The sequence below is a fragment of the Galeopterus variegatus genome, unplaced genomic scaffold, assembly GCF_000696425.1.
Source record: "Galeopterus variegatus unplaced genomic scaffold, G_variegatus-3.0.2 Scaffold1213, whole genome shotgun sequence".
In the NCBI taxonomy this organism is placed as follows: domain Eukaryota; kingdom Metazoa; phylum Chordata; class Mammalia; order Dermoptera; family Cynocephalidae; genus Galeopterus; species Galeopterus variegatus.
The window spans coordinates 406,940-430,082 of NW_007727324.1; the positions used below are offsets into that span (position 1 = coordinate 406,940).

The following is a 23,143-nucleotide window of genomic DNA, read 5'->3' on the forward strand; positions in this document are numbered from 1 at the left end:
AGTATTTCATAAACAAAACAAAATTTATTGCTTACACCTTCAGAGGCTAGGAAGCCCAAAGTCCAGGGAACACAGCTGGTGAAGGGCTTGGTGGTGGTAGCAGTGACGGCAGAGTCACATTGTGAAAATGGCAGAGCAAAGAGATAGTTCCTCACTGCTCTCCTTTTGAAAGCTCTCAGAGCCACACCCCTGACCACCATTATTAATCCATTCACTACTGCCTGGTCCTACCATCTAATCACCTCTTCCAGGCTCCACCTTTCAATTACCATAATAGGATTTCCTACCCTCTTAACAGTCACAGTGGGGGCCAAGTTTCAAATACATAAAACTTGGGGGACACAATTCAAGCTTCAGGGAGTTTGAGGCACCTCTTCCAGGCTCCACCTTTCAATTACCATAATAGGATTTCCTACCCTCTTAACAGTCACAGTGGGGGCCAAGTTTCAAATACATAAAACTTGGGGGACACAATTCAAGCTTCAGGGAGTTTGAGGGGGACATAATTCAATCCACTACAAGACGAAAGTTTATTCTGGGGAAAATTGAAGCTGAGAGACTAAACTCAGAGAATCCAGGCACAGAGGAGGATGGGAGTGAGAAGCCTGGCTGCAAAGGAGATTAAGCCAATGCTGAGATGGTGGAACCATAAGATGAAAGTACACTGGCTTCACTTGGAAGGGAGTTCTCCTAGAGAGCTGTTGGACCCACAGGAGATCTTGCATGAGCAAGGAATAAGCTTATACGTGGGAAGTAAAAGTCTTACTGTCCGTGGAGTGCAGTAGGCAGACGGCCTTCAGTCGTCAGTGCCTTCCTCTGCAGAGAGCTACCTCCACTGAGGCCATACCTCTGCCCAGTGTGGCCCTCCTCCAGTGACTGCTCACTGTTGGAACATAAAGCTTGGCCGTCTCTGCTCAGCTCGGGACAACTCTGAAGAGCCATTTCAGCTTGAGAACTCCCTGCAGGAATGGCTGAGACTATCTTTGACCAGAATCACAGCTCCACTTTTTCTTCTGCTCAAGCCTGCTTCCTTCCCCACCCTTCCTCAGAGGTGGATTGCTAGGACACTCTTTAATAAATATCTCAATGCTGAACTCTTAGAGTCTGCTACCTAGGGGACCCAAACTTAATGCTACTTTAGGTTTTACATTGTGTTTCAAAGTATAATTTCCCTTAAAGAGTAAAAGCCTGTTACGCTCACTGACATTATAATCCTCGTTTGCATGGTTATTCAATGATATGAATAGATAGAATTGGCCAGATAACAATCTGTTTCCAATTTATAGAATTATTGCTGTGACCCTGGTGAAGACATATTCCTTTGAGCACTAGAAGTTACAAGAATAAGAAGCAAACATCTTGCCAGTTCTATCCCTGGATTTACTGGAATCATGTATTCTGGCTCTGACAAAAATAGTACCATGTTCAGAGTAATTGACACATACATGGGGTCTTCAAAAAGTTCATGGAAGGATTCATACTATATTTTAATTCCATTTTCACATGAACTTTTTGAAGTACTCTCATACAGAGCTTGTGGGAATGTAAAATCATACAGCCCTTTAAAAAACCGTCAGTGTCTTATAAACTTAAGCACACATCTATCCCTAGATATTCTACCCCTAGGTATTTACCTAGTTCATAACAAGAACTATGAACAATCCATGTGTCTCTGAACAGGTGAGTGGAAAAACTGTAGTTTACTTAAATATTATTCTGCAATAAAAATGAACTGCTGGTACACACAACATGGTAGATGAATCTCACAAACATCAGGCTGGGCAAAAGAAGCCAGGTTCAAATGAAAACATACTGTATGATTGATTACACTTCTATTCACTCCAAGAATAGGCCAAACTACAGTGTGGGGGTAGAAGAAAATAGTTGCCTATGGCGGGTAGTAGGGATTGATTAGATTGTTGCAGTCTTGAGGCATGTTATAAGATGGTAAGTTATACATCTCATTTTGACTGATGGTGTTATGGGTATATACTATTATTAAGACTCAGACCTAAGGGCCAGTCCGTGGCTCACTCAGGAGAGTGCGGTGCTGATAACACCAAGGCCATGGGTTCAGATCCTATATAGGGATGGCCGGTTCACTCACTGACTGAGCGTGGTGCTGACAACACCAAGTCAAGGGTTAAGATCCCCTTACTGGTCATCTTTTTTAAAAACAACAACAACAACAAAAACTTAGACTTAAAATTTAAATTTATTATTAAAATTGAATTCATATAAAATATGAATTACTAAAATATATGAATTTGTTATATGTTGTTTATACTTGAGAAAACAATAGGAGACAAGAAATTAGAAGGTGAAAATTGTGAACTGTCTTAACAATTCCTAGTAAACTGGGAGTGAAAGTAAAGTAAAACACCAAGGCTTTGTTGAAAATTTATTTAGAAATTATTAGCTCCATGAGTAAGCACCATCAAATTAGCATCTGGGTGACTCTTTTCATCTGCCCCAATGGAAGACAAGGTATTTTTGTTCTTGTATTCCTAGTGAGAATTGGTGATTACTAAACTTAGGTGGTAGTATTAGGTTGTAGATTTGGCAGTGAAGAGAAATAAAGGAATTCTTAAAAGTCTCTCTTGAGACAATAGCCTGGCTCACATTCCTATATTGATGTTGGAAGCTGAATTCCTCTGTGTTATTCTTCATCAATATTACAATCTTTACCCAGGCAGATAGATGCCCTGGGAAGCCTAGATTTTTTTTTTTTTTTTTGGCCTTTTTGAGACCGGCCGCACCGCGCTCAGCCAGTGAGCGCTGTGAGCCCACTGGTCATCCCTATATAGGATCCGAACCCACGGTGGGAGTGCTGCTGCGCTCCCAGCGCTGCACTCTCCCGAGTGTGCCACGGGCTAGGCCCGGAAGCCTAGATTTAAAAAAAAAAAAAAAGAAAACAAAAACAAACAAAAATTTGGATTATAAAAGACAAAGAATATAATGAATTAATATCACGAGTTAATAAGAACATAATGAGCTAATAAGCACAAAATTAATTTTAAGAAAATACTTCTATTGCATTCCTATGTTTTTACATTACTTTCATATTTTTTTTTTCTATTCCCTTTCCCAATAAGAATAAGAAATAGTACAGCTAAACTGGTTTCTAAGTTAGTTTTCTGGAAAGATTAGTGAGTTGGGGGTGGCTGTGGAGGGGGTTCTCAAGCAACTATATTCAGGAATCTATATTATTTCATGTTGACATAATCTGGACAAACACAATTTGGACCACTTTCTTGGTATAAGATGCCCATATCCAGCTGTTTGCCCACATCCAATAATAAGTTTTTGCTATACTCTATTTTGGAAAAGCTAGGGACATTAAAAATGAAAATTATATAAAGGTGAGTGTATTAGTCTGTTCTGTTGCTTATAACAAAATACACGGAACTGGGTAATTTATAAAGACAACAAAATTTATTACTTACAGTTTCAGAGGCTGGGAAGCCCACAGTCCAGGGAACACATCTGGTGAAAGCCTTGGCGGTGGTGACAGTGACAACAGACTATCACATTGCAAAAACTGGTGGATTAGAGAGCAGAGAGACTAACCTCCTCATTCACTCTCCTTTTAAAGCTTCCCAAACCACGCCCATGACCACCATTTTTAATCCATTCACTACTGCATGGTCTTACAATGCAATCATCTCTTCGAGGCCCCATCTTTCAATTACCAAAATAGGATTTCCCGCCCTCAACAACTACAGTGGAGATTAAGTTTTTGGGGGACATTCAACCCAAGGCAGTGAGGGTAGAGCCATCTTTATTCTCTTTCTCATGACCTCTATTTCTAAACCTTTCTTCACTTCTGAGAAATAACAATCATATATTCATTGCATGTTCTTTAAGTTTATAGACATAAATCTATGCAGCCAAATGTGAACATCTGAGAACAAATGAGCTTACACGAGTACTTCTCAAATGAGCTAATACTTCTCAACTAGATTTTCAACATAGCCTCTGCACTTTAGCTCACTTTTCCTCCCAGGTCCAGGGGTCCCTGGTGTCTCAAATTCTTGACCTCCTTTGGTTCTACATTGTAGTTTGTGTACTTTCTAGCTTTTCTCACTGGCAACCAAGGATTTAGCTTTTTAGGCATTATTAAGACAGTTCTCAATTGTTCTCAAATGCCATGTGTGGTTTTTTCAATTTACCACCCCCCTTTTAAAAATTAACTCGATTGTACATTCAAAACACATTACTATATACAGTTGGTCCTCTCTATCTGTGGGTTCTACATATGAGGATTCAACCAATCATAGATAAAAAATATTTTGGGAAAAATAACAGTAAAGAATAAAAATACAGCAATAATAATAATACAAATAAAAATGCAGTTGAAAAATATTTACATAATATTCACATTGAATGAGTTATTATAAGTAATCTAGAGATGATTTGAAGTATACAGGCAGATGTGCATAGGTTATACACAATTACTATGCTATTTTATATAAGGGACTTGAGTATCTGCAGATCTGAAATTTATGGGGGTCCTAAAACCAATCCCCCATGGATACCAAAGTATGATTCTATATACATCCTAGTCACTGACAGAATCAACTATATCTGTTTAATTTTTTCTTTTTTAAAAATTTGAACCCATATATTTTATATCTTTCTTCTAAAGATAATTTATTATACATAAATGTGAGGTACAAAGTTGACTATCAATAGTTGTATACATTGTGTGATGGTCAAATCAGGATGGTTAGCTTATTCATCATTACAATTCAAAATCATTCTTTGTATCCATTAACCAATTCCTCGTTAACTTCCCTTCCTTCCCCCCCCCCCTTTTCCCCCTCTGGTAACCACAATTCTTTTCTCTCCTTCTAAAAGTTTAACGTACTATTGTGATTGTTGTTTTTCTCTCTCTCTCCTTTATTTGTTTATTTATAGGTTCAGCTCCCACATATAAGTAAAGACATGTGGTATTTCTCTTTCTGAACCTGGGTTGTTTCACTTAGCATAATTTTCTCCAGTCTCATCCATGTTGCTGCAAATGGAAGAATTTCATTCTCTGTTATGGCTGAGTAGTATTCCATGGTGTATATATACCACATTTTCTTTATCCAGTCATCCGTCAATGGACATTTAGGTTGGTTCCGTAGCCTGACTATTGAAAACAGAGCTGTGATAAACATGGGAGTACAGCTATCCCTTCAACATGATTACTTGCATTCCTCTGTATATATGTCCAGTAGTGGGATTGCCGGATCATATGGAAGTTCTATCAGTAGTTTTTTGAGGAACATCCATACTGTTCTTCATAATGTCTGTACTAACTTACAGTCTCACCAACAGTGCAGAAGGGTTCCCCTTTCTCCACATTCTCATTAGCATTTATTATTCTCTGTTTTTGATAATGGCAAATTTAACTGGGGCGAGGTGATATCTCAAAATGGTTTTGATTTGCATTTCCCTGATGATTAGTGATGTTGAGCATTTTTCATAAACCTGTTGGACATTTGTACATCCTCCTTTGAGAAATGTCTGTTCAGCTCCGGTGCCCACTTTTCAATTGGATTTTTTTTACTGCAAAGTTGTTTGAGCTCTTTGTATATTCTGGATATTAATTTTTCATTATATCCACTACCCTGCTTATGGACAAATAGATTATTTCTGCTTTTTAAAAAAATTTAAAACGGTACTTTATTGAGCTGCTTTGTATGTAGAAATAGAATTGATGGGCTGTATTCATGTTCATTTTCATCTTTTCTAGGAACAACCAGATTGGTCCCCAATTTCTCTCTCCATTAACAGGTGGCAGAGTTCTGGTTTCCCCATATCTTGGTCCAGTTTTGATATTTTCAGACTTTTTTACTTTTCCTTATCTAAATGGATGAAAAATAGTATCTTCTTGCATTTTTCCTAGTACTAGTGATCTTTCACATCTCTTTATATTTATTGGCAGTTGAATTTCCTCTTTTGTGAATTGAATGTTCTAAGGCTTTGCCCACTTCTTTGGGGTTAACTTTTTTAAAAAAAATTGATCTGTAGAACTTTTGTGATACCTGGTATACTAACTCATTGCCTATTTTATGTGTGATAAAAATCTTCTCCTAGCTTGTCTCTTGTCTTCTAATATTTTTAATGTCATTACATTGGAATCAGTTAAATATATCAGACATTTCCATCATTGTTTGTGCATTTAGTTCTTCTTTTAGACATATTTCTCCCCCTGAATTTGCAACGATGTTCTTCAATATTTTCTCTAATAGTCTTTTCAAGTTCTCTATGGTACAGTCCTTAATCCATCTCAAATTTAATTATGTAAGTGATGTGAGAAAAGTGCTATTTTTCTTATTTTTTTTTTTTGCAGAAAAAAAGTGCAAAGATTAATACCACATATTGAATAGTCTAGATCATTCCTCCCCACCAGTTTGGTATGCCAACTCTGTTACCTACAGAGTCCCACATATATATGTATCTATGCCTACCCTCTTTAGTGTGTACATAGATTTGTTGCCTATTTCAGCTCAAATATCACAGTTTGAGGTTGAAGAAGTGTCCTCTTTATGTTTTTCTTTTAAGGAATCATCTTGTAGATTCTTATTTGAACACCTGACCCTACCAATCACTACCTCTATCACTTTAAGCAATTTACTTAATAATTCAGTCCTAATCTGAAAAGTAGGGTTAATAAGAAGATTTATAGGATCATTATGAGCATTAAATGAAGTATTCTATGCAAAATGCATCAAACTGTGTCTGGCGTTTGATAATTACTATATGTATGAGCTATTTTCAATAATGTTTTTATTACTTTATTAGAAATAAAGAGAGACTTCTGTTGGTCAAAAGATATGAAAAAAAGAGAAAAAACACAAACCGAGGAATGTGGACAGATGTTGTATTACTCATATCCAATACAGAGCTAAAGTCCAGAATAAAGAACTGATACAAAGGCAGAGAACACAGTAGAAAAATGGACAAAATGCTTGAATAGGCACTTCATAAATGAGACTATCTAAAAGAACAGTAAACATATGAAAAAATGCTGATTGCCATTAGTAATCAGGAAAATACAAACCTTAATGAGATAACCACTATGCCCTCACCTAATTGGGTAAAACGAAAAATGCTGATACTTATCAAATGTTTGCAAAAGTTAACAGCAACGAACATCCTCACATATAACTAATGAGCATGTAATTTGCAGTGGTGGAGGTGGCAGTGGCATGGTTCTGGGGCAGGAGCCCATGGCAGCTCTGGGTAGATGAAGAGCCAAGCAGTGTTGAGCCCAGAAGCCACAGAGATCTATACCGAGATCAGCCGCAAGATCCAGAGTGCCTTTAAGGGGAAATTGCAAGAATTGGGAGCTTATGTTGAAGAAGATTTTCCTGATTACATTATGGTGATGATGACCAACAAGAAAAGTCAGGACCAAATGACAGAGGACCTGTCCCTGTTTCTAGGGAACAACACAATTTGATTCACCATGTGGCTTCGTGGTGTATTAAATAAACTTCACTCTGTTACAACTGAACCCTCTCATCTAAAGTCTTCTGACAGCATCTTTCACAGTAACGTGACTTCAAAAGACACAGTTTCAGTTGGGAGATGAGAGAAGGCAGGAAGCTGCCCCCTTGCCACTTCTAGCACTAGACTCCAAAAAAGGGATTCTACAAGTTCACAGGGGTGGAAAACAACTGATGTCAGACAGACTGACGAGAACGGACCTGCAGTCCAGCTAATTCCAGCAGTGAAGTCTCTGTGGCAGCCAGTGCCCTCTGAAGACGTGATTGCTATCAAGCTGGAACCAGATGATCTCCTTGATGAAGACCTCAATTTTGTGCAGGAGAATCCCTCATCTCAGAAAAAACCTACAGTGACACTTATATATTGTTCTTCCCATCCTTCTACTGAAATTTATTGACCACTTGCAAGTCAAAATTTAGATAGTGGTGCTCATTTAAACAAGTTGTAATTTCAACAGCAGCAAAACAGTATTCATGCTGCCAAGCAACTCGATATGCGGAACAGCCAGGTAAATGAAACAGGTTGTTTCATAGAAACCAGAATTGCTTAAAACCTTAGAAGAGACTTATAGTTTCTTCTTCAGAAACAACTTGAAAAAAAAATCAGTATTGAGGAAAAAAACTTTCAGAAGAGAAGGTTACCTGTGGTAAGTTCAGTTGTAAAAGAAAAAAAATAAAATCACAATGGCAAAGAGGGAGAAGAAGGTAATGATTAGGCTCCAGGGCAGGAAGCATCTCCAGCAGTGTGTCAGTGCCAGCAAAGCCTGAAAGGAGACCTTCTAAACAAGCTAACAAGAATCTGACTTTGAAGGCTATATCTAAAGCTCAAGAATCTGTAACGACTAACTATACTATAGTGTCACAGAAACAGACACTTCCAGTTGCTCCTAGAACTCGAACTTCTCAAGAAGAACTGCTAGCAGGAGTGGCCCAAGTGCAAAGCAGGACCCCCAGAATAAGTTCCCCCATTAAAGAAGAGGAACCAAAAATAAAGTCAAGGAACTCAACAGAGGCAATTACTATCCCGACTGCACGTTGACTGAGTAATGGCTGAAACTGCAGATAGTCAAGCTGAGATGAAGGAACTCAGGGTGGCACAGAAACCAGAAAAGTTGCTTAGAAATCAATTGCCTTTGAAAAGTTTATTCACCTTTCTCTGTTGAAATTAATTTGATATTTGCATGCTTTTGGAAGATTTTAGAGAGATATTTCAAATAATTGTAGAGATTATAAAATGAGATATGTAAATTTTAATGTTTTACATCTCCAGTTTTTGTGAAAATTTGAACACCTACTTCCTACAGAGTATTCTGTTATACATTTGTTATTCAGTTTATGTATTTGTTATTTGAACAAATAAATGTGCATATCATTGTTAAAAAAAACTCCACATGACTAATGACTAGGGAAGATAATGTTTGAAATGTAAAAAAAGGATTTAAATAGTATATTTTAATTGATGGAACTATATACTTATATAGATCAGATGGGTCAACTGCAAAATAGGATGAAACTTTTTGCCTCCTGCATTAATTAATGTTGTGTGTGTGTGGTTTAACAAGTGTTAAGGCAAGAAGTGTCAAATGCTTTAGCATTAAATAACAAAATAGATCACTAATTTCAAAGACTTGATGTATAATAGTGTTTTTAAAAATTAAAGCTAAAAGGTGATTAGTAAAGAGTGAATTAATGCAAAAAATAATAAAGACTCAAACATTCTCCAGACCAAATTACTCTGGGGAAAAAGATGTTCATTGACTTGCTTAGCTACATACCCAAAGGATGCTAAACCCATACAGGAAAAAGTCCATGTTGAAGAGTGAAGCTAACAGGCTACAATTTTGTGGCCATTCTTTGTCATTGTGAGGAGAAAGAATGAACCAGTCATTAAACAATTTGATAAGTTGCATTTTGCTGTGCTGATCCCAAAGTAAGGACTTGAAACACAAGAAGAGCAAACACAGCACACAAGAGCACACAAGTGGGAAACAAAGGCTTAAATTGTTAGTTTACCCATTTTGCAAAGAAGTAACATGCTAATTGTTTTGCTATTTAATAGATACTGCCTGAAAATACATTTGAGAGTTTACTCATCTTTCAGTTGCTATGGTTTACAGGCAAGCTAGGGTTGACCCTAAAACACCTGTCAGATAACTTAGCCTAAAACAAATCACCATTAAAAAAGGATCACACGAAAGAGAATGAGCTTAGCTGGCAAAACAAAGCAAGAAACACCAGAGTGCACAGTGTGTTTTTGCATGCATTTATTATTTTTTTTAATTATTATTTTTTTTTTTTGTCGTTTTTGTGACCGGTAAGGGGATTAAGACCCTTGGCTTGGTGTTGCCCGCACTGCACTCAGCCAGTGAGCGCACCGGCCATCCCTATATAGGATCTGAACCCACGACAGGAGCGCCACTGCACTCCCAACGCCGCACTCTCCCAAGTGAGCCACAGGGTCGGCCCTTAAATTTTTTTAACTTTTTATTTTTTATCTTGAAAATATTTTTATTATTATTTTTTAAAAATTTTATTTTATTTATTGAATCAAAATCAATTATACATAGTTTTGGGGTTGAACATTGAGATATGTTGATTAAATCAATATTACTAGCATACATATTGTTACAAATCATAATTGTTCTTTATGCCCCTTGTCCAATCTCTCCACTTCCCCCATTCCCTCCTCCTCCCCCCTCTAATTACCCTAGATTTCTTCTCTCCTTCTGAAAGAATAACGGTTACTCTATTGATTGGTTGCCTAGATAATTTGTCCAGTGCTGAGAGGTGTGTTCAGGTCCCCCAATATTATCGTAGAGCAGATGCTTCTTATGTCTCTCTGGTATGAGCTTTGTGGAGAGAGACATCCTCTTCTTTTCTTTATCTCTGCTGGTGACTCTTCTTGTGTGAATGCACTCCAGTGGTTGGCGGACCATCTGCGTGGTGGCTGTGGCATATAGCCACTTTTGTGACAGCCATGGTTATTGTGGTGGCTGTGGTGGGCCACCCATGTGGAGGTGCTATTTTTGGTATGCTCCTTGGCACTGGTGGTATGCCTGGTTGTAGGGTGTGTTTGGTCCCCTTCTCCATACCTCTGGTCCCTGAATAGGCCCTAAGGCACTGGTGCCATATGCCTGGTTGTGGGAGGGGTGGCTGGTCCCCTTCTCCATGCCTTGGATCACCAGGCATGACCCAAGGAGCTGGCTTGGTGTGCCCGGTTGTGGGAGAGGGGTCTGATCCCCTTCCCCATTCCCTGGGTCCCTGGGTGGTCCCTGAGGTGCTGGTGCAATGTGCCTGGTTGAGGGAGGGTGGTCTGGTCCGCTTCTCCATGCCCCAGGTCTCTGGGCGGGCCCCAAGGTGCTGGTGCCATGTGCCTGGTTGTGGGAGAGAGGTCCAGACCCCTTCTCTATGCCTCAGGTCCCCAGGCAGGGCCCCAGACAGGGCCCCAGGCACTGGCGTGGTGTGCCTGGTCATGGGAGGGTGGTCCAGTCCCCTTCTCCATGCCTCGGGTCCCTGGGCATGCCCCAAGGTGCTGGTACGGTGTCCCTGGTTCTGGGTTTGGCATGCATTTATATACTAAAGGTGCTGGATGTCTTAGGTTACAAATGCAGGAGCTTAGTTAGATACTGCACATGAAAATAATTCTCTGGGTTAAAAAAATATAGGGCAGATTCTATATGACCTATCATGTTTCTTCACCTTCCCTTAGCTGATGGCTGATACAGCAAGGTGGTCAAGGGATGATTAGTTAAAGCCAACATGACCTTTACTCATGAAACTGTTTATAGCAGAGGTTAAGACTGACTTACCAGGCTGGCTACTTTGAAGGACAAAAATACAATGGAAGCAGTTTTATCCTATGTAGTTTACTTGCTTAAGGCTATTGAGTTTCTACCTGCACTGTAATGGAAATGGAATTTTTCTGTAGCCAAAAGCTGGCAAACTTGGCCCAGAGGGAAAATTTAAACTGCAACAGGCTCAAATTTGGAGTATTTTTCTTCTTATGGGAGAGTGGCTCAGGGGGAATTTTTTTCGCTTTAATTTATTGACTGCCTCTTTATAAAATACATGAATAGAAGTTTAATATTAATGTATTCTAAAATTTGGCCTATTTTAGGAGAAGCATTGATGTGAATAATGAAAGAGTACCATCTTATGTTTCAAGCTTCTTAACCTCTTAATCAGTCCTTCAGACACAGCTATTCAGAGCTTTAAGCTGACTAGGTTCAATCACTTGTTAGGCTTCCTGTGATGCAATTTAGTCATTCTGTCTTTTGTGCTTACCAAGTGTTGGACATAGAAAATAGATGTTAGGAATCTTTATATATCTTGTCAAACCCAACTGGGGATTCCAGAAATCTGAGGTGATCTGTTATGCTATGGAGATAATTAACATATTAAAATTAAAGCTCATAGGACCAACACAGCATCTTAAACTTTGTCATACTTAGAAAACTATATTTTTAAATAACAGTCTACATAATTTCCAATCTTCAGGAAACTACAGACAGGCTCACAGCAAATTCCTGAAAGGTGAGTACTTATCTTTGGCTGTATTCAAAGTGAAAAAGAATAAAGATCTAAGAATTCAGCCCCAATCCACTAAAAAGGAATTTGAATTGACAAGTTCTACAAATGGACCTGGACTCATTCATTTTGGAAATCAGCCTATTGGGTGACATACATTTAACTAAACAAATTTTCTCTCTCAGAAAAAAGCTATACAATTTTTATTTTAAGAGTTATTAAATGGTATAACTTTGTAAATGTGGATTTAACACTTTAGTTTACATGTTAAACATTTACATATTAGACTAACATCTTTAAATATGCAGTATTCTCTTCCAGTTAAATATTATTGCTACCTAAAACTTTTAAAAAATTGTACACCATTGAAAATGATTGTTCATCTTACTACTTTCCCATTAATGAGGCCATAATCATTAAAATTTTTAAATATAGAGATGATTTCTGAACATAAATAGATTTGACAACTCAGAAATGAAAATGTAGCACTACTAACCAACAAAAATGTACTACTAACTTTGGATCTGGTCCTGAATTCAAAACTGCCGGGAGAAAGTGTCTTTTATAAAAAGAACTTTATTAATGCTTAAGAAACACTATATTCTCCAGGAAAGCTTGTGTCTATTTCTTTAGGGTAAATGTTGGCCTTTTAAAAACCATGATTCTTTAGGGTGATGGTGGGTTTTTCTTTCTTTAAATAATTCAATGTTAAATTTACTGTTTTCCTTAAACAATGAACCTTGAAAACAAAATATAAATGTTAAAACCCAGAGCCTAAAAATGGAAACAATCCAAAAGTTCATCAACAGTAGAAACATTTATACTATTGATTACCTTACGGAAAGGAAACAGAACAAAGAACAGCTGCATGGAACAGTATTGGTGCAGAAAACACACATACAAAGTACATTAAAATACATAAGTATGATTCTATCAGATTATAGCTTTCAAAAATGGGAATAATTTTATTTCTATATTGTTCAGGGAAATTATATCCTTGGAGTTAAGAAGAGTTAGTCTAGGAGGCAGAGGGGCTGTGATCTGAGGAGGAAAAGCACAAGTCAGCTTCCCTACGTGCCTGGCACTGTTCTATTTCTTGACCTGGGAGGTGGTTACACTTTTGTTAACTCCATAGTTATTTATGAAACTGCATGTATGTACTTTGTAAATTATCAGTAAGCATAATATATTTTATAATTTTTTTTTCCTTTTTTTTTGTCTTTTTCCGTGTCCGGCAATGGATCGCAACCCTCAGTGTCGCTCCCGTACCGGACCGGGACCAGCAACGGGATTGCAACCCTCGGTGTTGCTCCCGCGCCTCGCTCAACCAGTGAGCGGGAACCGGTCTGTATGTGGGATCCGAACCCTCGGCGGGAGCGCCGGCGCGCTTCCCAAGCGGCTATATTTTATAATTTTTTTTTCCTTTTTTTTTGTCTTTTTCCGTGTCCGGCAATGGATCGCAACCCTCAGTGTCGCTCCCGTACCGGACCGGGACCAGCAACGGGATTGCAACCCTCGGTGTTGCTCCCGCGCCTCGCTCAACCAGTGAGCGGGAACCGGTCTGTATGTGGGATCCGAACCCTCGGCGGGAGCGCCGTCGCGCTTCCCAAGCGGCTATATTTTATAATTTTAAAATGTATAAATAGACTGCTTCCTGCTTTAAAAAAAAATTAAGAGGCATGTAGTGGCTTATAAGGTCATTTGGTTTATATCGTGCTGTATTTTCATGGACTTTTAAAATCCCAATTTTGTCATTGTAAATACTGTTTTGATAACATTTTATTTTTTTCTCTTTTTTATTGAAAGGTATTAATTGTACATATTTTTCGGGTACAGAGTTGAATATCAATACATGTATATAATGTGTGATAATCAAATTAGGGAAATTAGCATATTCATCATTACAAAATTTAATAATTTCTTTGTGATGAGGACTATGATCTTCTCTTTTCTAGCCATTTGATAATATGCATTAAATTATTGTTAATGGTAGATGCCTAGCTGGACTGTACACCCATAGGAATTATTTTTCCTATCTAGCTGCTATCAACCTCTCACTATCCCCCCTTCCTCTCCTCCCCCACCTCTAGTAACCACAGTTCTGCTTTTTTAAAGATGAGTTTCAGATTTACATAAATACTGAGAATATAGCACAATAGTCCCCCCCCTTATATGAGGTTTTGCTTTCATTGGTTTCAGTTAACCTCCGTTAACTGCAGTCCGAAAATATTACCTGGAGAGTTCCAGAAATAAATAACTCATAAGTCTGAAATTGTGCTCTGTTCTGAGTAGCATGATGAAATCTCAGATGACCCACTCAGTCCCCGCCCCTCCCCTTCTGGACATAAATCATCCCTTTTGTTCAGCATATCCACAGGTGTATATGGGGGGCACACACTGGGGTATAAGCTACCTACTCCTAAGTCACTTAATGGCACACAATTTCTTCTATTATTAACATCTTATTTTCATATGGAACATTTGTTATAATTAAAGAACCAATATCGATGAGTTTTTGTTAACTGAAGGCCGTAGTTTCTTCAGATTTTCTTTGCTTTTACATAGTGTCTGTTTTCTTCTTTTTTTTTTCTGTTGCAAGATCCCATTCAAAATACCACACTGCAGTTTTCATGTCTCCTTAGTTATCTCTTGGCTCTGACGGTTTCTCAGACTTTCCCTGTTTTTGAGGAACTTTTATATAGAAACCGAAAAATTTGGGGGACTGTTGGTTAGATATATTGAAGGATGCCCCTCTACTGGAATCTGAGCTTTCCTTGTGATCAAATAAGGCTTACTGGTTTTTGGAGGAAGGTCACAGAGGTAAAGTGTCATTTTTATCACACCATATCGAGGGTACTATGGAGATGATCTATGACTCCTGCTGTTGACCTGGCTGAAATAATGTGTATCAGGTTTCTACACTATAAAATTACCATCCCCCATTCCCCACTTCCACCCCCACTTGCCATAGTGTCCTCCAGAAGGAAGTCACTAAATGAAGCCCATACATAAGGAGGGGGGCATTTTGCTCCTCTCCTTTAGGGTGGAGTATCTGTATAATTTATTTGGAATTCTGCTGCAGGAGAAATCTGCAGGGGACTATTGTGCTATATTCTCAGTATTTATGTAAATCTGAAACTCATCTTTAAAAAAGCAGAACTGTGGTTACTAGAGGTGGGGGAGGAGAGGAAGGGGGGATAGTGAGAGGTTGATAGCAGCTAGTTAGTTTCTGAAGTCATTTATATATATCAGTATGAACTCATGGATATTTTATACTTCGGGTTACAGCGAAATACTACTTTATTTTTCGGCTCAATTTGTTCACACTTTGGCCCTTGCGAGTTGTTTCTGTTGGTTCCTGTGTCCATTTGACATATCCCATCAATGTTTTTGTTGGCATGTGTTTAGCACCTCCTTGTTTTCAAGCACTACCAGATGCTCCAGGCTCATGTTGTATATTTTCTTGCTCAGTCCTAGAAACTTGTTTTCCTACTTTATTAGTATTACCACTTTTAAAATTTATTTTTCATTAAAGGTATCAGATTTTATTTTTATTAATCATCTATTTCTGCATACACTTGTTTTCATTTTTCTTTATTTATCAGTCCATCATTACTTTTATATTTTATTCTATTCTCCATAATTTGTTTGGTTTGGTTTTGGTGTGTTTTTACTGAGTGCTTGAGTTGAAAATAAAGATGAATAGATTTTTGTTTATTTATTTATTTTTCAATTTGAAAGCAGTCACTCTTTATTTAATTAAGCAGACTGGAAAAACAATTATGGCAGACACCTTAGTTCACCCTTCTAATAAGCCTGTTGATCTGGTCTTTCCTGTTGCCAGTATCTCCACCTTCCACAAAATGAGTGGTCGTCTTCTTCATCCCACCCTGTGTAGAAGATAATTTGAAGGGCCACAGGAAGTTCTTTGCTTCTTTGAAGTGCTTTCCAACAGTATAGATCTCATGAATCAGATCCTCCATGCAGATGATGCCATATTTACCAAGAGATCGGACAAGCAAAGTGTTACCTATCAAGGCCATTTGCTTCTTACTGATTTTGCCATCACCATGCTTATAGATTAGCTCATTTACTGACTTCACGTTTGAGTACCCCCAAGCAATACATGGTTCCACAATCCTCAGCATGTTAATTAAAGCCCTGTTGAGCTTAACAAAGGTGCCGTTGAAGATCTGGCGAAGGCAAAGAAGCTGCAGCACCTTTTCGAACTTTGGGCTCACACCATTGATACTTCTGATCCTGATGGCAAATGCCAATTTGGGTTCTGCAGGTACATAGAAGTTGCCAGCTTTTCTTGCCATCCTAGCCACATGAATGTCAGTTCTGTACATCTGCCTATATTCCTTGTGATAGTGCTTAGCTTTTTCATAGATAAGCTTCCCCCTTGCCTTTCAAAGTATCTTTAGGGCAAGCTTCTTTCTCAGGCGCTTGACTTTCTGCTCTGCAAAATTCCTTCGCCTTTTCTTAAGGGTTTCTGGCACAGCAGGAACCTTCGTTTTCTTCTCTTCAATGCCCTCCATGGTTCCAGCCGGAAAAGAGGAGGAGATGAACAGATTTTTAGAAATGTAGATATTAATGATCAGATAAAAATGGTTGGCTTCTCTTTTTTATTGTTGACTTTAAATTATATTTCATTATGGTCAAGTTATACTCAATATATTGATTCTATGGAATTTTTATGGATGTTTATTTTGTAGTCCTGTATTGATACAATTTTTTAAATGTTTTATATTTATTAAAAGCCTTTTCCATTAGCTTTTAGGTTTTTGCTAGTTATATAATCAAAGTGGTTAAGTTTGTTGTTCAAACTTTTACAGAATGGTTAATTTTTTTCTCTGTTCTATCTATCGGTTTCTTAGGAAATGGCACCAAGGGAAAAAGCAAAACAAAACAAAACTCCCGACATGATTGCTGATCTGTCACTTTCAATTATAGCAGTCACTCTTAGTTTTCTATGTCTCAGTGCTGTGTGGCTAGGTGCGTAAATTCATCAATGTAATATTTTAAGTGATATTTTAAAAGTGATCTTTTCTTTTCGAAAACTATAAAATACCACTATTGATCCTAAAAATACATTTGATATTAATATCTTTGCCCCAGGTTTCTATTGTTTAATATTTGGGTGGTTTAAGTTTTCCCACTCCTTGATCTCCAGCCTTTAAGTAAGCTTTGATTTAAGATTGGTCAATAAAAGAAAGGGGCGTGGGTAAAGTGGGATGCCAGACCATTTAGTAGCCCTGTGATTACATGATCTGGGCATTGCTTAGATTAGAATCTTGCCCAGGTATAAAGCCAGGATTACCTGGACCTGGGGCTTCATTTGGAGTTTAGCTACCAAGAGGAAACCTTCTCTTTTGGTCCTGGAGTATCTTCATGTGGAATCAGGATTTTATCTTGTAAGGTAGGACACTTTGTTTTTCTTTTGCACCACTTTTGAATATTTATACTTTTGAGAAAATTGCTAGCACCAAGTTGTTCATAAAATCCAATTATAATTTTAAAATATCTTTACTAGATTTTCATCTGTGTCCTTTATTTTATCAGAATGTGGTTTATTTGTATTTTCTCTCTTTTCTCTTCCTGCTTATGTTTTTTCACTTCTAAAGTTCCTTTCAAGGGGTCGGATTTTGTTTTTATTGTCATCATCCTTATTGTGGGTTATGTTTTCTGTTTTAATTGTTTCTATCTTTGGTTTTCCTTTCTTCAATTTTTCTCCTATGTTAATTTATCCAGTTCTTGAGTAGCGTGCTTAATTTGCTCATATTCAAACTAGCTTATTTCTACTTTAGTTCAATTAAATAGACCTCTTTTTCTGTCTTTTAAGTTGCCTAAAATTCTAATATTAACAATGCTATTCTAATTTTGTTTAGATTAAAGCTAGAGCTGTAGCACTATTTCTTTTATCATTCACTTATTTCAGAATTCTTTTTCTTTTTTTTTTTTTAGGTTTAGTGTTTAAGCTTCCTTGAAGAGACCTTCTGGTACAGTTAAGTTAGGAGCTGCTCATTCGCCCAAACCTGAAAATCAGGAAAGCCCTCAGAGACACGTAGTCCCAACTGAGGAACCTCAGGGAGCTACAGGCAGAGCTGGAGCTTGGGCTGGAGTGCCTCCTCCACTGGGATACTGGGAAAAGGTGACCAAGGTAGAGTCCCACTGGAAAATCAGGAAGCCTGGGAAAGACACCTCATTTGTTTAAGTTCAACTCGCAGTTATTACTTCACAGAAAAACCAATACACTTAAAAAAATAAAGGAAGAAGAGAAGGAAATTACTCCCCAGCATTCTCGGGTACCTAGAACATATCTGAGAAGTCAGGAGTGTGTCCCTTACTATATTGCAGCCATGAAGCCTGAGCACTCTGGGAACCAGACCCCGAGGTCTCCAATTATGACATTCCACCCAACCATGGAAGAATTTACAGATTTCAACAAATATATTGCTTACATGGAATCCCAGGGTGCACACCGAGCTGGCCTAGCCAAGGTAATCCCACCCAAGGAATGGAAAGCCAGACAGAACTATGATGGTGTCAATGACATCTTAACAGCCACTCCTCTCCAGCAGGTGGTCTCTGGGCGAGCAGGAGTGTTCACTCAATACCATAAAAAGAAGAAAGCCATGACTGTGGGGGACTATCGCCACCTGGCAAACAGTGAAAACTATCGGACTCCACCCCACCTGAATTTTGAAGATTTGGAGCGAAAATACTGAAGAACCGCCTCTACATCCCACCAATTTATGGTGCTGACATCAGCGGCTCCTTATTTGATGAAAACACTAAACAATGGAACCTTGGTCACCTGGGAACCATTCAGGACCTGCTGGAGCAGGAATGTGGAGTTGTCATTGAAGGCGACAACACACCGTACCTGTACTTTGGCATGTGGAAGGCCACCTTCGCTTGGCACACGGAGGACATGGACCTTTACAGCATCAACTACCTGCACTTTGGGGAGCCCAAAACGTGGTACACGGTGCCCCCAGAACACAGCCAGAGGCTGGAACGCCTGGCCAGGGAGCTTTTCCTGGGGACTTCCCGAGGCTGTGAGGCCTTCCTGCGGTACAAGGTGGCTCTCATCTCGCCCACTGTCCTCAAGAAGAACGGCATTCCCTGCAATCGCATGACTCAGGAGGCTGGAGAGTTCATGGTGACGTTTCCCTATGGCTACCACGCTGGCTTCAACCACGGCTTCAACTGCGCGGAAGCCATCAACTTCGCCACCCCGCGATGGGTGGATTATGGCAAAGTGGCGTCTCAGTGCAGCTGCGGGGAGGCCAGGGTGAGCTTCTCCATGGACGCCTTCGTGCGCATCCTGCAACCCGAGCGCTACGAGCTGTGGAAACGCGGGCAGGACCGGCCGGTCGTGGATCACGCGGGGCCCGGGGCGCCGGCCAGCCCGGAGCTGACCGCCTGGAGGGAGGACTCAGCTCCTGGGAAAACTGCGCCGGGCCTGAGGCACCTGCCATCCCTCAAGGTCAGGCGTACCCGGCGTCCGGTTTCCTCTAGGTGTGGAAACTTCCGTCGAGCCCCGGTGTGCTGGGGGCCCCAGCCCAGGTCCAGGGACTGTCGGGCTTGTGCCAATCCTGGGGCCGCCATTCACAGATCTTTGGAGCCCTGGTTGGTGACCCCGTGTTTATCCACGCATAATTCCTACCCATCAACCGGCAGATGTGGTCGTGATCAAGGCTGTCATCCTCCGGATCTGGGGATTCAGGAGCCAACCATCCAGGCTCCTACCAAGAGGTGCCACTTGGTGGGCACAGTGCACAAAAGTCTGGGCCCAGAGCCTCAGTCACTGCCTGTGGATGGAGCTTTGATGTATAAGCCTGCATCTGTGAGCCCTGGGCCCCAGCATCCTGCCAAGACTTCAGGGTGCTGCTGTGCTCCTGATCTTAAATCATTGGGCCCCCCACTGGATCCCAATGCTCCTATGCACCGTGGCCTGTACCTGCTATCCCTGGACAGCATTACAGTGAATCTTCCTGACACTGTCCCATTAACTCCTCTCAACCTCATTGTACCTTTGAAAAGGTTCTCCAGGGATGCTGCTGGGGATTGCACACCTCCTGTGAACCCGACTGAGGTTGTAGCAATGGACCACACTTATGCCACTTGGATTCTGGACCCAGCATAGGTTGCCAGAATGTCCTGTGCCCCTGTGATTCCCTGGGACTAAAACTCCAGGGTGTTGTACCTCTGAGTCCTGATACGTGTTCACCACCAATGGATGATCTTAATCCTCTGAACCCATGGCTATTGAATATATTCTCTAATGTGACTGTGTCTCTCACCCCTCACCCAGAAAATACAGAAGGTCCCAGCCAAGTGACGATTCTGACCTGGGCTTCTCCGCACTGGAAACCCTTTTACCCCCAAGAACTGACATTTCAGGGTTTTCTTCTATGATAACAACGAAGGTTCCCAATAGCCATTGAAGTGGCCCTCCTCATCCTAAAGGCTGCCATAGGACATTGTAGTACCTCTCAGAGACTCTCGGTCCACTCCCAAACATTGGTGTGCCTGTGTTGCCTACCACGTTCTAGATGCTGTGGACACCTCTTGTTTGATGTCACCTTCAGGATCTCTCCCCTGCAGTGCTATGGATCCAGCTCCCGCAGTAATCTGGGCCAACACTGGATGAGGCTGAGAATCCAGCTGAGTCCCTTACTTCATCCCCACGTTGCATCTGGGCTTCTGAGTCTCTGCCCCTGGCTTCCACTTGACATTGCTACAGCCCCAAGGAGGCCCAGGAACTCCTTGTGCTCCTGCAACTGTGACATGTCCTGCCTCCCAGGCCACCACCAACTACTGCTCGTGCAGAAACTAGACCTTTTGACCAGTTGAGTCTGTCATTCACTTCTGGCCCCAGAGATGTTTTGTAACTTTATTAAATTTGTCATTTCTAGTGTGTATCTAGAAAAAAGATAAAATCCTTAAATCATTTTAAATTCAGAATTATATAAAAGAGATTTATCTAAAACAAAGTGAATCAGAAAGATTGAAAAATAAAAGAATGGGCAAAACTATACCAAGAAAAAAGCAGAAAAAAAAAAAAGGAGTCATGGATCTTAATATCAGATATACAACTTGAGAGCAAAGGTACATAGAAAGCCTCTTTCTAATGCTAAAGGTCAAATTTCACAGTAAGAATAATATAGCCTTCAAGAATATCCATGCAATTTTTTTCATTTAATTTTAAAATTTTAATATTGCTATAAAATATACATATTATATAATTTACCATTTTTGCCATTTTTAAGTGTATAATTTAGTCACTTTAAGGAAATTCCCATTGTACCATCATCACCACCATTCATCTCCAACACTTTTTTATGACCACAAACTGAAATTCCACCCATTACACAATAACTTCTTGTTATACTCTGCCACCAGCCACTGGTATCTATTATTCTACTTTATTTGACTATTTTAGGAACCTCATAGAAGTGGAATGTACAATATTTGTCCTTTTGTGTCTGACTTGTTTCGTGTAGCATAATGTCTTCAAGGTTCACCATGTTGTAACAAGTGTGTGAATTCCCTTCCTTTTCAAAGCCGAATAATATTGTATTCTATGTATATAGCACATCTTGTTTATCCATTCATGTGCTGATGGACATCTGGGCTGCTTCCATCTTTTGGCTATTGTGAATAATGCTGCTATGAATATTGGTGTACAAATATCTTTTTGAGTGCCTGCTTAAAACAAATATCTTTTTGAGTGCACCTTTTAGATTGGGTTCCATAATCTTCATTGAACATTGTTTATATCCTTTAGTATCTGCTTTGACTGGAGATCTGATTAAGTAACTGTAGTATATTAATTATTAATGTAATTATTTCTTAATTTCAAAATTGAAATTAGATTAAAATTTTAGATTAAAGAATTTATTGTGGCATTTCACATGAACTTTGAGAAACTACTGACATCCAAAGACCTTCTACCCCTTTAATGTATACACACACCACCATCTAGAAATATTTCAGGAAATTCATGGGTCCCTTCAATCTTATCCTAGCTCTCAGATTTAGGAATCTAGAGTTTCTTTCAATATTCTGTTACTAATATCTCTGAGGCTTTGAAGCAGCATTTTCCTTCTTCATGTCATTAGTGCAGCTTGGGTGGAGGTCTACTCGACCTCTCGTTCTGTTGGTGGTCACTCTGGGCACCATGTAACTTGGTGGGAAGCTGCTGAGCATGGTAGTCATATGGCTGTGTGGTGCCAGGACACTCTTCCCAAGCTCGCAGACAGTACACTGAAGCACACAGGATCCCTTTATGGGGCACAGAGTGGGTAGCCCAGGGCTCACCTGCTTCCATAGGAATGAGCATGGCTGGGCAGTGGGCACTACTTCTGTTTGGTTTCCTCCTTTCTGGTGTTCTGCTCTCAGGGGCTGCCAAAATCCTGACTGTATCCATGTGGGGAGAGTGTAGCCTGGAGAATTCAGAGACAGGCATGTCCCAGGCACTTTGCTGGGCTCAGGCCGCGCTTGGTCAAGGGTCATCCACAGTTTTCAATTCTGGACTTGTGTTTCTAGGCTGGAGTAGTGAGGAGTGGGCATGGGCTGTGGGACCCAGAAGGGATTCTACCCCAGCAGTGGAGAAGAAAGTTCTGGAGAAAACAGAAGTATTATTTCTATTTTCTTTTCTGCTCAGGACATGTTCCCCGGGGTACGAGGTTGGGGCCAGAAGTTTGAGATCCAGCCCAGAACCCATGTGAGTCTGATAAAGTATAAACTACAGTAGTAGAAGACAAGTTGAGAGAAACACTTTCAAAATAGGAGAATTTAAGACACCTTATCTTGTTCAAGACAGAAATGACAGGCAAGCATAAGGATATAGAAAACTTAACCAACATAAAAAATAAGGTGGAATGAATGTACCTTGTAATAGGGAATACTCCTTTTTTCAAGTGCCCATCACAAAATTTGACAATCAATATACTAAGGTGAAAAGAAAACATCAATGAATTATAAAATCAAAATAAGAAAAAAGCTTCGACCTTTTTAATTACCATGCAATAAAACTAGAAATCAACTTTAAAAATCAGAAAATGTAGAGATCCTTTCTTCTGGTAGGTTAAAAATTCTAT

General features: G+C 39.6%; 1 protein-coding gene and 2 pseudogenes across 1 annotated transcript; 2 read left to right on the top strand and 1 right to left on the bottom strand.

Moving 5' to 3' along the window:
* Positions 1–7,282: 7,282 nt before the first annotated feature.
* On the top strand, positions 7,283–12,181 carry LOC103592763 (annotated as a pseudogene).
* A 3,642-nt stretch (positions 12,182–15,823) lies between these two features.
* LOC103592759 lies at positions 15,824–16,570 on the bottom strand (annotated as a pseudogene).
* A 1,821-nt stretch (positions 16,571–18,391) lies between these two features.
* LOC103592764 (lysine-specific demethylase 4D-like) lies at positions 18,392–20,184 on the top strand. The gene is given in 2 exon segments (XM_008575593.1): positions 18,392–18,755; positions 18,758–20,184. Coding segments are annotated over 2 exon segments (1,791 nt in total).
* Positions 20,185–23,143: the final 2,959 nt, after the last annotated feature.